General features: G+C 40.0%; 1 protein-coding gene across 1 annotated transcript in view; it reads right to left on the reverse strand.

The window, feature by feature from the left end:
* The window catches only part of IMPG1 (interphotoreceptor matrix proteoglycan 1), a 120,822-nt gene that overhangs the window by 74,409 nt on the left and 31,738 nt on the right, over nt 1-14,675 (reverse strand). Inside the window, exons 3-4 of the mRNA XM_070225165.1 lie at nt 9,811-9,977; nt 9,520-9,548 (exon numbers count right to left, since the gene is read on the reverse strand). Of these exons, the coding sequence (XP_070081266.1) occupies nt 9,520-9,548; nt 9,811-9,977 (196 nt within the window). The remainder of the gene's footprint in view (nt 1-9,519; nt 9,549-9,810; nt 9,978-14,675) is intronic.

Here is a 14,675-nt window from a genome sequence, read left to right on the forward strand (position 1 = left end):
CTGGATGAAAGAGTAGAGGAAATCATCCAAGCTGAACAGAAAAAAGAAAAAAGAATTAAAAAGAATGAGGATAGTCTAAGGGACCCCTGGGACAACATCAAGCACACTAACAACTGTATTATAGGTGTCCCAGAAGGAGAAGAGAGAGACAAAAGAGACTCTATTTAAACAAATAAGAACTGAAAAACTTTCCTAACCTAAGTTAGGAAACAGACATGCAGGTACAGGAAGCAAAGAGAGCACCAAACAAGATCAACCCAAAGCAGCCTGTAATAAGACACATTATAATTAAAATGTCAAGAACTGGGGCCAGCCAGGTGGCATAGCAGTTAAGTTTGCACGTTCTGCTTCTTGGTGGCCTGGGGTTTGCTGGTTCGGATACGGGGTGCGGATGTGGCACTGCTTGGCAAAAGCCAGGCTGTGGTAGGTGTCCCATGTATAAAGTAGAGGAAGATGGGCATGGATGTTAGCTCAGGGCCAGTCTTCCTCAGCAAAAAGAGGAGGATTGACAGTAGTTAGCTCAGGGCTAATCTTCCTCAAAAACAATAATGTCAAGAACTAAAGACAAAGAGAGAATTCTAAAAGCTGCAAGAGAAAGGCAACAAGTGACACACAAAGGAAACCCCATAAGGCTATCAGCTGACCTCTCAGCAGAAACCTTACAGGATAAAGGAGAGTGGCAAGATATATTTAAAGTGCTGAAAGGAAAAAACCTACAGCCGAGAATACTCTACTGAGTATGGTTATCATTGAGAATGGAAGGAGAGATAAAGAGTTTTGCAGACGAGCAAAAACTAAAAGAGTTTATCATCAATAAACCAGACTTACATGAAATGTTAAAGGGACTAATTTAAGTGGAAAAGAAGACCATGAATAGGAATAAGAAAATTATCAAGAAAAAATAAAGTAAAATCACCGGTAAAGACAAATATACAGTAAAGGTAACAGAACAACCACCTATGAAAGTCAAAAGACAAAAGTACTAAAGTTATCTATTTCCAAGATAGGTTAGTGGATACACACAAAAAGAGCTTAAATATGATATCAAAAACAAAATGTGGGAGGAGGGGAGTAAGAGTAGAGCTTTTAGCAAGCAGTCAAATGTAAGAGATCATCAACAATATAGATTGCTATTTACAGAGATTATTAGATATGAACCTCATGGTAATCATAAACCAGAAATCTATAATAAATGCACACACAAAAAAGTGAAAGGAACCCAAACATAATACTAAAGAAAGCCATCAAGCCACAAAGGAAGAGAGCAAGAGAAGAAGAAAGGAACAGAGAAGAACTACTAAAACACCCAGAAGAAAGTAACCAAATGGCAATAAGTATATTCTTATCAATAGCTACTTTAAATGTCAATGGACTAACAGCTCCAATCAAAAGGCATAAGGTGGCTGATTGGGTAAAAAAACAAGATCCATACATATGCTGCATATAAGAGACACACTTCAGACCTAAAGACACTTACAAACTGAAAGTGAAGGGGTGGAAAAAGATAGTCTATGCAAATGGCAATGAAAGAAAGCAGGGGTAGCAATACTCATATCAGACAAAATAGACTTTAAAAGAAAAATTGTAAGGAGAGACAAAGAAGGGCACTGCACAATGAAATAGGGAACAATCTAACATGAAGATATAACACTTGTAAATATCTATGCACCAAATATAGGAACACTTAAATATATAAAGCAATTATTAAAAGACATAAGAGGAGAAATAGATGGTAACATAATAATAGTAGAGGACTTTAACACTCCAATTACAACAATGGATAGGTCATCCAAACAGAAGACCAATAAAGAAACATTAGCCTTAATGACACATTAGATCAGATGGACTTAGTAGACATATACAGAACATTCCATTCAAAACCCACAGAATACACATTCTTTTCAAATGCACATGGAACATTCTCCATGATTGATCACATATTAGGCCACAAAACAAGTCTCAATAAATTTCCAAAGATTGAAATAATACCAAGCATCTATTCTGACCACAATGCTATGAAACTAGAAATCAACCATAGGAAGAAAACTGGAAAAACCACAAATTTGTGGAGATTAAACAAAATTCTACTGAACAACTATTGGGTCAACAAAGAAATCAAAGGAGAAATGAAAAAATACCTAGAGACAAATGAAAATGAAAATATGCCAAAATTTATGGGACACAGCAAAAGCAGTACTAAGAGGGAAGTTTATAGCAATACAGGCCTACCTCAACAAAGAAGAAAAATCTCAAATAAAAGGGACCCCTCATACACTAAATAATTTAAACCTGAAATTACACGATGTTATAAACCATTGTGACCCCAATAAAATAATTGGAAGAAAAAGAGAAAAATCTCAAATAATCTAACAGTGCACCTAAAGAAACTAGAAAAAGAAGAAGAAATAAAGCCCTGAATCAGTAGAAGAAAGGAAATAATGAAAATCAGGGTTGAAGTAAATGAAATAGAGACTAAAAAAGCAATAGAAAAAAATCAATGAAACTAAGAACTGGTTCTTTGAAAAGATAAACCAAATAGATAAACCTTTAGCTAGACTCACCAAGAAAAAGATAGAGAAGGCTCAGATAAATAAAATCAGAAACAGAAGAGGAGAAATTACAAAAGATACCTCAAAAATACAAAAGATTATAAGAGAATACTATGCAAAGCTATATACTAACAAATTGGATAATCTAGAAGAAATGGATAAATTCTTAGAATCATACAACCTTCCAAAACTGAATCAAGAAGAAACAGAGAATTTGAATAGACTAATCACCAGGCAGGAGATCAAACAATAATAAAAAATCTCCCCAAAATTAAAAGTCCAGGACCAGTTGGCTTTCCTAGTGAATTCTACCAAAAATTCAAAGAAGACTTAATACCTAGCCTTGTCAAATTCAGGAAATTGAAGAGGAGGGGCAGTTTCCTAACTCATTCTACAAGGCCAATATTACCCTGATACCAAAACGAGACAAGGACAACACAAAAAAGAGAAAATTACAGGCCAATATCACTGATGAATGTCAATCAAAATCCTCAACAAAATGCTAGCAAATCAAGTACAACAATACATTACATAGATCACACACGATGATCAAGCGGGATTTATTCCAGGGATGCAGGGATGGTTCAACTTCCACCAATCAATCAATGTGATACACCACATTAACAAAATGAAGAATAAAAATCCCATGATCATCTCAATAGATGCAGAGAAAGCATTTGACAGGATATGGTGTCCATTTATGATAAAAACTCTGAATAAAGTGGGTATAGAAAGAAAGTACCTCAACCTGGTAAAGCCCATATAGGAGAAACCCACAGCTAATTTCATACTCAATGGAGAAAAACTGAAAGCTATCCCTTTAACAACAGGAACCAGACAAGGATGCCCACTTTCACCACTCTTATTTAGCATAGTATTTGAAGTCCTAGTCAGAGCAATCAGGCAAGAAAAAGAAATAAAAGGGATTCATGTTGGAAAAGAAGAAGTGACACTGTCACTATTTTCAGATCACATGATTTTATACATGGAAAACCCTCAAGAATCCACCAAAAAACTTTTACAAATAATAAATGAATACAGTACAATTACTGGGTACAAAACTAACATACAAAAATCAGTTGTGTTTCTATACACTAACAACAGAGTAGCAGAGAGAGAAATTAAGAATACAATCTCAGGGCCAGCCTGGTGGCATAGTGGTTAAGTTCACATGCTCCACTTTGGTGGCCCAGGGTTCACAGATTCGGATCCCAGGCATGGACCTACACACTGCCTATCAAGCCATGCTGTGGCAGGCATCCCACATATAAAATAGAGGAAGATGGGCACAGACGTTAGCTCATGGCTAATCTTCCTCAACCAAAAAACCCAAATTCAATCCCATTTACAACTGCAACAAAAAGAATAAAATACCTAAGAATAAACTTAACCAAAGAGGTGAAAGACCTGCCCACTGAAAACTATAGAACGTTGTTGAAAGAAATTGAAGAAGACACAAAGAAATGGAAAGATACTCTTTGCTCTTGGATTGGAAGAATTAAAACATAGTTAAAATATCCATACTTCCTAAAGCAATCTACAGATTCAGTGCAATACCTATCAAAGTTCCAATGGCATTTTTCACAGAAATAGAACAAAGAATCCTAAAAGTTATATGGAACTACAAAAGACCCTGAATAGCCAAAACAATCCTAAGGAAAGAGAACAAAGCTGGAGGTATCACACTCGCTGATTTCAAAATATACTACAAAGCTATGGTAATCAAAACAGCATGGTACTGGCACAAAAACAGACACACAGATCAATGGAACAGATTCGAGATCCCAGAAATAAACCCACACATCTATGGACAGCTAATTTTTTGACAAGGTAGCCAAGAACATACAATGGAGAAAAGGAGAGTCTCTTCAATAAATGGTGTTGGGAAAACTGGACAGCCACATGCAAAAGAATGAAAGCAGACCATTATCTGATACCATGCACAAAAATTAACTCAAAATGTATTAAAGACTTGAATGTAGGACCTGAAACCATAAAAATTCTAGAAGAAAACATAGGCAGTACACTCTTCAACAGTGGTCTTAGCAGCATATTTTCAAATACCATGTCTGACTGGGCAAGGGAAATAAAAGAAAAAATAAACAAATTTGACTACATGAAACTAAAAAGCTTCTGAACAGCAAAGGAAACTGAACAAAACGAAAAGACAACCTAAAAATCTGATGAGCAGTTAATATGCAAAATATATAAAGAACTCAAGCATCTCAAGAAGAACAAAACAAACAACCAAATCAAAAAATGGGCAAAAGGTCTGTTTCCAAAGAAGACATACAGATAGCCAACAGGCACATGAAAAGATGCTCAACATCACTAATTCTTAGGGAAATGCAAATCAAAGCTACAATGTGATATCACCTTACACCCAGCAGAATGGTTATAATTAACAAAAAATAACAATTGTTGGTGAGGATGGAGAGAAAAGGGAAGTCTCATACACTGCTGGTGGGTGGGCAGACTCTTGCAGTCACTGTGGAAAACAGTATGGAGATTCTTCAAAAAATTAAGAATGGAAGTACCATATGATCCAGTTATTCCGCTGCTGGGTATTTATCCAAAGAACATGAAAACATGAAAGCATAAAGATACATGCACCCCTACATTCATTGCAGCATTATTCACAATAGCCAAGACTTGGAAGCAACCTAGGTGCCCAACAGGGACGAATGGATATAGAAGATGTGGTACATATACACAATGGAATACTACTCAGCCATAAGAAACGATGAAATCTGGCCTTTTGTGACAATATGGATGGATCTTGAGGGTATTATGCTAAGTGAAATAAGTCAGATGGAGAAAGTCAAATACTGTCTGATCTCACTCATAAATAGGACGACGACAAACAAATATGTAAATACAGAGATTAGATTGGTGGTTATCAGGGGGGAAGATGGGACGGAGGAGGGTGAAAGAGGTGACTGGGCATATGTGTATGGAGATGGTTGGTAATTAGTCCTTGGGTGGTGAACATGATGTAGTCTACACAGAAACCAAAATATAATGACGTACACCTGAAATTTATATAATGTGATAAACCAGTGTTACCTCAATTAAAAAAAAAAGCAACTCTTGTGGTTTCAGTAATGGGAGAGAGATATGTCTCTGAATAATGCAGGTGTATTAAATCCCTATTCTGAACACAAACATTGCCTAAAATAGTAACCAGCTAGAGAGTTGTGGGAAGGTTCGCAGAGCCATGCAGTGGCAGTGTGGAAGACATCTAAAGGCAGATCCAAGGTTATGGTTATAGAGCTGTCTGCATGGAATGTTGGCCAATTCTAGTAAGCTTTAGTTACAAAGGAGTAGCATTAATTGTGTCTTTTGAAGCTCACTGAAAGAGTTGTTACTATAAGCTATTAGGTTCCAAAAGATTGTGTCTGTGTTAGTACAAAATAGTCATAGTTGACCAATATATTTGATCCAGTTTTCTGTGGCTCATGATGATGGGAGGACCAAAGGGAATGGCTAGGTGCTCTATTATTGTAGAGTCATCCAGATTGGCCATAGCCAAAGGGACTATCTTCATATTCCTACTACCCCAATTCTGCCAAAGTGCTAAGAGGGGTAATATACAACATATTGTCAATCAGCCTGGCGTGGACTCTGACTAATCAGAACGGGTGTCTGTTGTAAACATGGAAGACCATATTGGTGCCCACAGGCTAAATATAAATTCAGACTGTACAGTGGAATTTGGAATTAGGTATTCTTCTTTGTTTATGCAGGTATTATGCTATGTGCTGACTAGATATTTTCACATGTGAAGGTATTTGGGGTAGCTATTCTGGCCTGAACTAAAGTCTAACTTATGCCCTATCAAACGCACGTTGTCCGTCTGCTCTAACCATTAGTGTAAAGAATGCATCAAACTTTATCTCAAAGTAAAAGTGCTTTCACTCTTTGAAGATAAGAAAGCATATTCCCCTCCTACAACACCAGGTCAGTACCAGTGCTCCTGGAGATAAGTTCCCTTCCCTTGTCATCAGGGTCATGTTGACCTACTAATTTGCAACTGAGTATGTCTTTGACTCTTTGATGAATATGTATCCTGGGTGTGTTTAATGTATGTTCTTTGTTCTGAAAAGTACCAACTGTACTGAAACATGCTTCTCCTGAGCGCTCTCCTCCCTGGTGAAGATTGCGCTTCTTGGCTGTAGTCCTCAGACTGGCTCATAAATAAACTCACCTCATTTTTAATCTATAGGTTGATTATTGGTTACTTGTGTCAACAGTGCTTAATGAAAAGTTTTTATGGAAATTATATTTAGTAAACCCTCATTATATCAAACATTAGAGCATTTGTAATTTAGACAATTTTCTTCCTTTTTTTTTCACTTTACGGGTCTTTGGTTATAGTAAAGTCTCTTTCCTCCTATTATAAATTTGGTATCCTTGTTTTACTTTGCTGTAAAAAAAAAATAACCAAGAAGAGTAGTGGTGCAAATGCTGGCAACTGCATCAATTACAAGCCAACGGCCCACTTTGTGCAGGACCCTGTGGCAGATGCTATTTCCTTGCCCTTTGCCATTAGGTGAGATCCTCCGCACCGGCAATCTAGACTGTTACCGAGGGGCTGTAATTTGGGATGCTAGGCCACTGGGTTCTTCCACTGGCTTTTATTTTAAAGTCATTTGAAACTGGCAGATTTATGGACTAGCCAGGTGAGAAATTTTTCTGTTTTGTCTTCTTGGAAAGGTTTGAAGTAAAAGAGAAGGTTTTTTTTTTTTTTTTTTAACAACTTGGTGATAGCTAATGTCGAATGTCTGTCTCTCACTACTTCATTCTCTCCAGCGATGCTGGCGGGTGCGGGAGTGGATGGGATGATTCCACTTCTTTCTCTTTCTGTCTTGGGTAATTGTTTCCTGTAATTTCTAATGTTTCTCTATGGTCTTGGCACATTCTGTTGAATTTTTTCTTATGGATGGCCTCTGCTTTTCTTCCTTTTTCTTTTTGTGAAAATAGAAGAGTATCATCCCATATTTAAATCAGAAGAGTGAGTATGTCTGTGTCCTGTGAACCAAGTTAACACCCTAGTACTAGGATGTTCCTGAGTCACGTTATTCCTTCTGGTGATAACTTTTTAAAATTTGCCAAAGAGTGGCTCCATAGACATATCAATTAACAAAATATATGAGGACTTTGCTCAATTCTACGGAGAAATAGAAAACGGTTCCTGCCCTTGACGAGTTTACATTCTCACAGGGAAATAGGGTAAAGCAAGCAAGTGTCAAATGAAAATGTAAGTGCCAAATAGAGTACAAAGTAGGAGGGATGGCTGCAGGCTCACAGAATCTGTTCGGACATCATGGGAGGGGCACTCTACTTGGAGCTTGAAAGGAGAGGAGGGTGTGGATAAGTGGGGTGGAGAGGGCAGGTTCTTGCAGGCAAGTGGGAGAGGCCGGGGGTCAGAGCAGGGTGAGTAGGGGCGGTCTGTGGCAGTGAGGAAGTGGCAAGGTGGCAGCACTGGGATCATGAGTAGTGGGAGGCAGAGTTAGAAAGGTCAGACGGTGAAAGGCCTTGATCAATTAGTTTGGCCTCTGCCTCAGTAAAGGTCCTGGCAGGAAACAGATGGTTCACTCATAGTGGGGTAATTTGAACAAAGTTTAATGAAGGGATTACTTACTAAGTTGTGGAAGAGTATGAGAGCAATCACATGGTGAGTGCAGTACCCCAGGGCTGGCAACAGTGGGGTGCTAAAGCCACGCCTAGTGCAGGAGGGGCGAGAGGATTGTGCAGCCACCACCAACACAGACAGAGAAGGCTCTGTGGACAGGGCTGCCTGACAGGAGCTTCGGGGAAGTGGAAGGATGTCAACAGTCCTCAAAGACTTCGCAGTTTAGGGGTAAGGGGAGGTGATAAATTCCCTTACCTCATTCTCCTCCCTCGTCTGATCCCCTGCTCCCCATTGGCTGGCCCTACCCAGAAGTCAGAGGGAAAGAGATGCCAGTGATTCAGTCCTTCCCGCTCAGCCTTCTGCACACAGAGCAGGTGGGGAGGGCGGGAGAGGTCTTCAGAAGGGCAAGAGGAAGAGGTGGGAATCTTTTGAAAGCCACTGAACAGGGCTTGGTGTAAGAAAAGGAGTATTTCAGACTTGCTGATGCAGCAGCAGCTATGCAAGTTCAGGAGGGAAGAGGTTAAAGGCAGGGAAATCTGTTGAGGAGACCAGGTTTAACATTTTTCATTGTGTAAATTAATAAGGCCCAGGACCAGGTTGTTGGCAAAGGAATAGAAATGAAGGAACAAACGTGAACGGCAGCATGAAGAACTGTCAGTAATTCATACAGGCAAATTTATGTCTCTCTTTGTTGTGTTATTATCTTCAGATTTAGATTCCTAAATGTTATAAAATGTATGGAATTTGTGAGTTTAGAATTTGGCGACAACATCTCTCCTCTTTAATCACTTTCTCTAATGTAGTTTTCCTTTCGTTTTTTTTTTTTTTTTTTTTTTTGCATTTTGATTTCCTTATTTGATATTCAGTTCTTGTTGAGGGTATAGCTCAGAGCTTCAGTAATTTAGTCTGAGAAATACTAACACTTTACAGAATACCAAATGAGAGTTCAGGTTGCTTCCCAATTGTATTAAATATTTTTCAGATGTAATTAACAGTTTATCTTAAATTCTAATAATCAAACTATTTCAATTGTTCTATATCTTATGAGTGAAAACATACATTAGATACTTATCACATCATAATGAATTCATTTTATCTGCAAATATAGTGCAAATGTCAATCTTAGTCCATAAGGTCTATCTATTCCCCTTATATATATTGCCTTATATACTCATTTATCTTCAGCACAATATATGCATAAATTTTCAGTCAGAATAACCCGCACAGATCACAGTGAATAACATAATATCATAAAGACCCAATAGCTCAGTTTTTACTCCATTATATGATCTTTCAAAAGTCAAGAGCATGCAGCTCTCTATTTTGGGTACTTACCTCTCAGGGAAATTTCTCTGTTTTATTCTCTGCAGAAAGATAAAAAGTAGTTTACCAGGAGATAATGCCAACTGAAGAGCTACAGTCTATTTTCATTCCCTTTTCCCTTTAACTTCACTTCATTGCCTGTACAAGGTTATTTTGCAAGAATAAAATCCCTTCTGGCTTTATCAGATGTCTCCAACATTTCTTCAACTAACCCTTATGTTGTGGAAACCAGATCACAAGGGACAGGGGCTGGAGGCAGGAGCTCTTCGCGCAGGGTGCCTGTCCTCCAGTGTCTGGGCTCACCTGCTGAAGGAGATCCAGGTGCTCCTGGGAGTTGCTGAAATTTTTCCCAATGTCAAAGAGGCAGAAGGTCTCCTGCTGGCAGATGCTGACCCAGTCTTGGTATTCCCCTGTGTCCGGGATGCGGTCCAGAAAGATCCGATACGCTTCCCATACTGCCTCCTGACACACTGCCATGCAGCGTCATTAGGGGTTGAAAAGAAGATCTTAAGAAGATTCGCTTTCCGCACCCAAAGCAGAATATTATAACATGGAAAGCTCTTTCATGGCTTAAGTCAACACACTAGTTTATAGCCCACAGAAATTAATTTATTTAACAAATATTTATTGAGAACCTATCTGTGCTATGGAGAAAAATAAAAGAAGGAAGTTAGGGAATATGAGTGTGTGTATGTAAGACTACAATTTAAAACAGGGTGGTGGAGGAAGGACTCATTATAAATGTGACTTTTGAGCTGTTTGGGAAAAGCCCCCAAGCTTGGAGAATGCCAGAGAAATTGAAGGAACAGCAAGGAGGTCAGGTGGCCAGAGCAAGGTTGAGAGTAGGAAGTTGAAGCCAGAAAGATGTGGTGAGGGGGACACAGGTTGTGTGGGGCCTGGTGCCTAGTAGTCTTCGCACTCGGCACAGGCCCCTCGCTGTGCGACTTTCCAAGGGATAAACAGGCATGCAGACAGGTTGAAAGAGAGTCAATTTCTAGGTCTCAGCTTTCCTATCACTCTTTCTTAAAGTCAGGCTGCCCAAGGACACACCTTTCCTTCTTCATGTTCCCTTTGGTCACCCCCCTTCCCCCTTCATCCACCCCTATCTTACGGCGCACAGTGCCGCGAGGTCGCCACAGAAAGGGACCATTGGAAACAATAGTGTTGAGGTTAAGAAAGGGAGTGAACTTAGTCGAGGGCAGCACACATTTTTGCAACTAGGATGGCTTCCGATTCTTTGCTTTCAACAAATTAGGAGTCTTAATGGAGTCGACAGCTGATAGATCATTAAAAATAATGATGACAGGTCATGATGGGATTGTTGGCACATAATGCCAAAGGAACTTAAAAAGTAGGATATTGCTATAACAAAACTCCATCTGTTCCCATCTACTGGCTGTGTAACAAATCTTCTCAGCATTTGAGTGACACTAAGTAAAAGAATAGGGATAAAATTGATGCTAAATTCTGTCTCCTTTTAGCAATACACAATTTAAATAATAAGTAAAGGCACATAAATGAATAGAGGAGCAAAATCAAAGCACCCCACCTGTCCAGAGGCAGAAGTGGATGAAGCTTAAGCCACAGGCCCTTCCTTTAAACTGGCCCCTTCCAAGCCTTGCTCCCAATTTTAGATTTATAACCATTAGCGCCCACAAAACCTGTATCTGATCATGTATCCATCTGTCAATAAAAACTTACTTAAAATTTTTGTCAAATTTATAATATCTGTTTGTTTTAATCAATTACATATTAAAAATAACTATAAATGCAAGTGAATCTGGAAGAAATTTCTTTGTACACATAAAACCTACAGTAACAGGAAATAAATAAAAATATAATTTCAATTTATATACATATTTTTGTTACTGAGAAGTATTTTAAAGTAATCGATAACAGACTTTGAAGCATAAAATAAATTACATTAAGACTCTGAAGTGGGAGGTGGAATGGAAACGTGGGCGTGTGGAGAGAAAGCCGAGCGACGTTTCCTCCCGTTAAGGAGAGTTCCTTCACATGTTTGTTGAGAGTGTTTGATGTAAGTACTGAGGGGCTGTGGTAGATTCCACTGGATACATATGAAGGCTCTAATTCTTATTTTATTTTCAATATCAATATATACAACTCACCAAAAGTTACATCCTATCGAATTAATTAAATTTATGATGAAAAACTTCAGATGCCAAATGAAAAGTATACAAGGGGGTACATAGTTTAACAATTATTTTAGGGGGTAAAGTGAGGAAAAAAGATGAGCTGACTTTTGTTATAAGCAATTATAATATGTTGGTTTTACCTCTAGAGGAATGGAGAGCAATTGGAGGCTCTGGGGCAGAAGCTGACATCACTGAACTTTCTAGAAACTCTGATGGCCGTGCTGAGAGAGGTGGGGGTGGGGTGAGGAACAAGGGGAGAGGAGACCAGCTTGGAGACTCTTGCTCCTGTGCTTTATCCTCCCTAGCTCCCCACTGATTCTGTCTGGAGTCTTCTTAGCTTTCTATTTTAAGAGGCAAAGAAGATTCCAGACCAACAGAAGCTCAGGTCATTTACCAGCAGCCACCTGACCAGAACCCACATAGCCAGCAGTGGGTGCAGTCCCCACACCTCAAATCTGCCATGGAGTTTCCCTCATTTGGGGAAACACAGGGGCCAGCCCACTTGGAGAGCGAAGGAGCAGCCTCTCCCTGGAGAACCCCCTTCTGTGAACACGCCCTCTCCCCTGGCAGGCAAGGAGCAGAGAGGTTTACTTCCTTCCTCGAACCCATCATCACAGGCAGTCTTCCGCTCTTCGTCTCTAGTCAAGAGTCTGCACGGCAGGTGAGAAGGAAACAACACTCTGGTGTTTAGATTTGTCCAAATCTTAAGAGTTGTGTGGCCAGTCTGAGCACACAGGCTGCCCTTGCTGTCCTTCTTGGCTACATATTCCACACCTGCTGTGGGGATGCTATTTTGTGCTTCTATCTTTCCCCAGTGGACCTGCTAGTTTAGTTCAAAACCATTAGGTGCCAGAGACATAACAACACATAAGATCAACTAGCGTTGCCTTTGAGGGGTTAGTGTTGGCGACTTTCACTGACAATATCCATGTGTGAAGCATCGGGGAGAACAAAATGTGATAATCCTTCTGTTTAACACTTAGACACGCCCTGGAGTGTGTTGCTTTTGGTCTCAGATTAAGTCGTCCTTTTATCTCAATCCATCTGACGGCTTGTTTTTGGTGCCTGCCTCTTCCTAGCTCTGCTCCTTTCCTGGTGGCCCTTTCTCCCAACTCAGGGACACAGAACACCCCATCCCCATTAAAACCTTCTCTTTACAAAGGCTCTGAGAGAACTTTCTTCCTGAAGCACAAATGGCTGAAGCTGCTTGAAGTATGATCTCCCTGGGGCATTGTAGTTTGTAAGGATCAACATGTTAAGAATGAAACAGGGACCAGTAGATTCTGTTTGGACTCTTTTTGAGGGGCAGGTTTTTTGGTGGCTCCTCTGATGTCATTTTTTCTGGCCTCTGGAAGCTAACCACAAACAGGAGGCACAGGATCCTTCTGTGATTGGGAGAACAGGAGCACGGGCCCACGACCTCGGGGACAGTCCCCTATCCTTACCTGGGAGCTTCAAAAGAACCCTTGAAAATTGAGGCATCAAAGGATCTCGGGGCTGGAGGTGTCTGAAAACTTCTGAAAGTTGGATTTTTCTAACCCCTTGATTTACCTGTTCTGCGCCACCCTTCTCTGAATCTACCGGGAGGAACTGACACAGGGATTCTAGAGAAATCCAGAGCCTTGCCTTCCCAGTCTTCCTGCACTTGCTGGCCAATGCCTGAAATCTGACCACAGAGCCTCAGCCTTTCTGCTGAATGTCATACCCTAGGCTGTGTGACAGTGTAGGAAGAACCCCAGGGAAAACACGTCCTGGAGGCCAGGCAAGGCCCAGAAGCATTATTCACATTTGGAAGGATTAGGTTAGACCAATGGTACATGAAGATGCCCTCCATGGGGTTGGGCACACGTTAGGTGGACAGATAACACACGGGAGTGGGAGTCAGGATGCCGTGTTCTAACCCTGCTCTGCCACCAATGGTGGCCCTGACTGAGCATGTCAACTCACTTTTCCTAACTGTACAATGAGGTTGTTGCTAGATGTTCTCTAGACCAGTGCTTCTAGCACTTTAAGATACAAAAAGATTACCTGGGGATCTTATTAAAATGTAGATTCTGAAAGTAGGTCTGGTGTGGGATCTGAGCATCTGCATTTCTAACAAGTCCCCAGGTGATGGTGATGCTGCTGGTCTGTGGACAACACTCGGAGTAGCAAGAGCTAGGATTCACTCCATCTTTAACTTTCTCTAAGTCACACATTAACGTAAAGAAAGATCTAGCTTTTGGTATTGGGATTCGGGGCAAGAGAGAGAGGAGAGAGACAGAGGAAGGGAGGGAGAGAGAGAAAGAGAGATAGAGGAGGGGAGGGAGAAAGAGAGAGACAGAGAGAGGTGGGGAGGGCTGGAGGGTTTGAAGGGAGGCGTTTGCCTGGGAAGGAGCGCAGGGTCCCACCGGGGAGACAACCAGAAGCAAATTTGCCTCTCTTGCATCTGTACTTTGGGATGAGTATACTTGTGATTCTACCACGAAGCTCAAAACATTTTCACTTGTGTGGCTTTAAGCCCTGGGAAAAGAAATAGCTCAATATTTCCTTTGCTTTGAAGAATTTGGAAGCTTTCACTCCTAACTTTAAAAGATGTCAACAGATAATTTTGTAAAAGCAGCAAACAGAACAAGTGGGTTACTCTGTCAAAGGAGCACCGCTTTGTAGCTGAGGCTTATTTCTTGTTTCTTTGTGAACCAATTTGTTAGACTTAAGAAATCTATGCTGATCAATAGTAAAATTTCATATCAGCCAGGGGCAGTCATAAATATAACGAACTGTCATTGCTGTGGGGAGAAAAACAGAGGTTTGTTTCATCCAGGGAAGCAAGAATGAAAGAGGCAAACCTAATCAAGAATAAAGAGCCAAGAATAAAATTCAGAGGTAAAAATTTGGTTGCAGGAATGAATAGTCTATTCTACAAATATCTGCGATGAATCCTATTTGTGGACATCATAAAGAATTAGAAGTTACATGAAAATAGTTAATAATAGTTGTGTTCATATTCAATGTGATGGATACATTATATAT

The sequence above is a fragment of the Equus caballus genome, chromosome 10 (assembly GCF_041296265.1).
Source record: "Equus caballus isolate H_3958 breed thoroughbred chromosome 10, TB-T2T, whole genome shotgun sequence".
NCBI classification, from domain to species: Eukaryota; Metazoa; Chordata; class Mammalia; order Perissodactyla; family Equidae; genus Equus; species Equus caballus.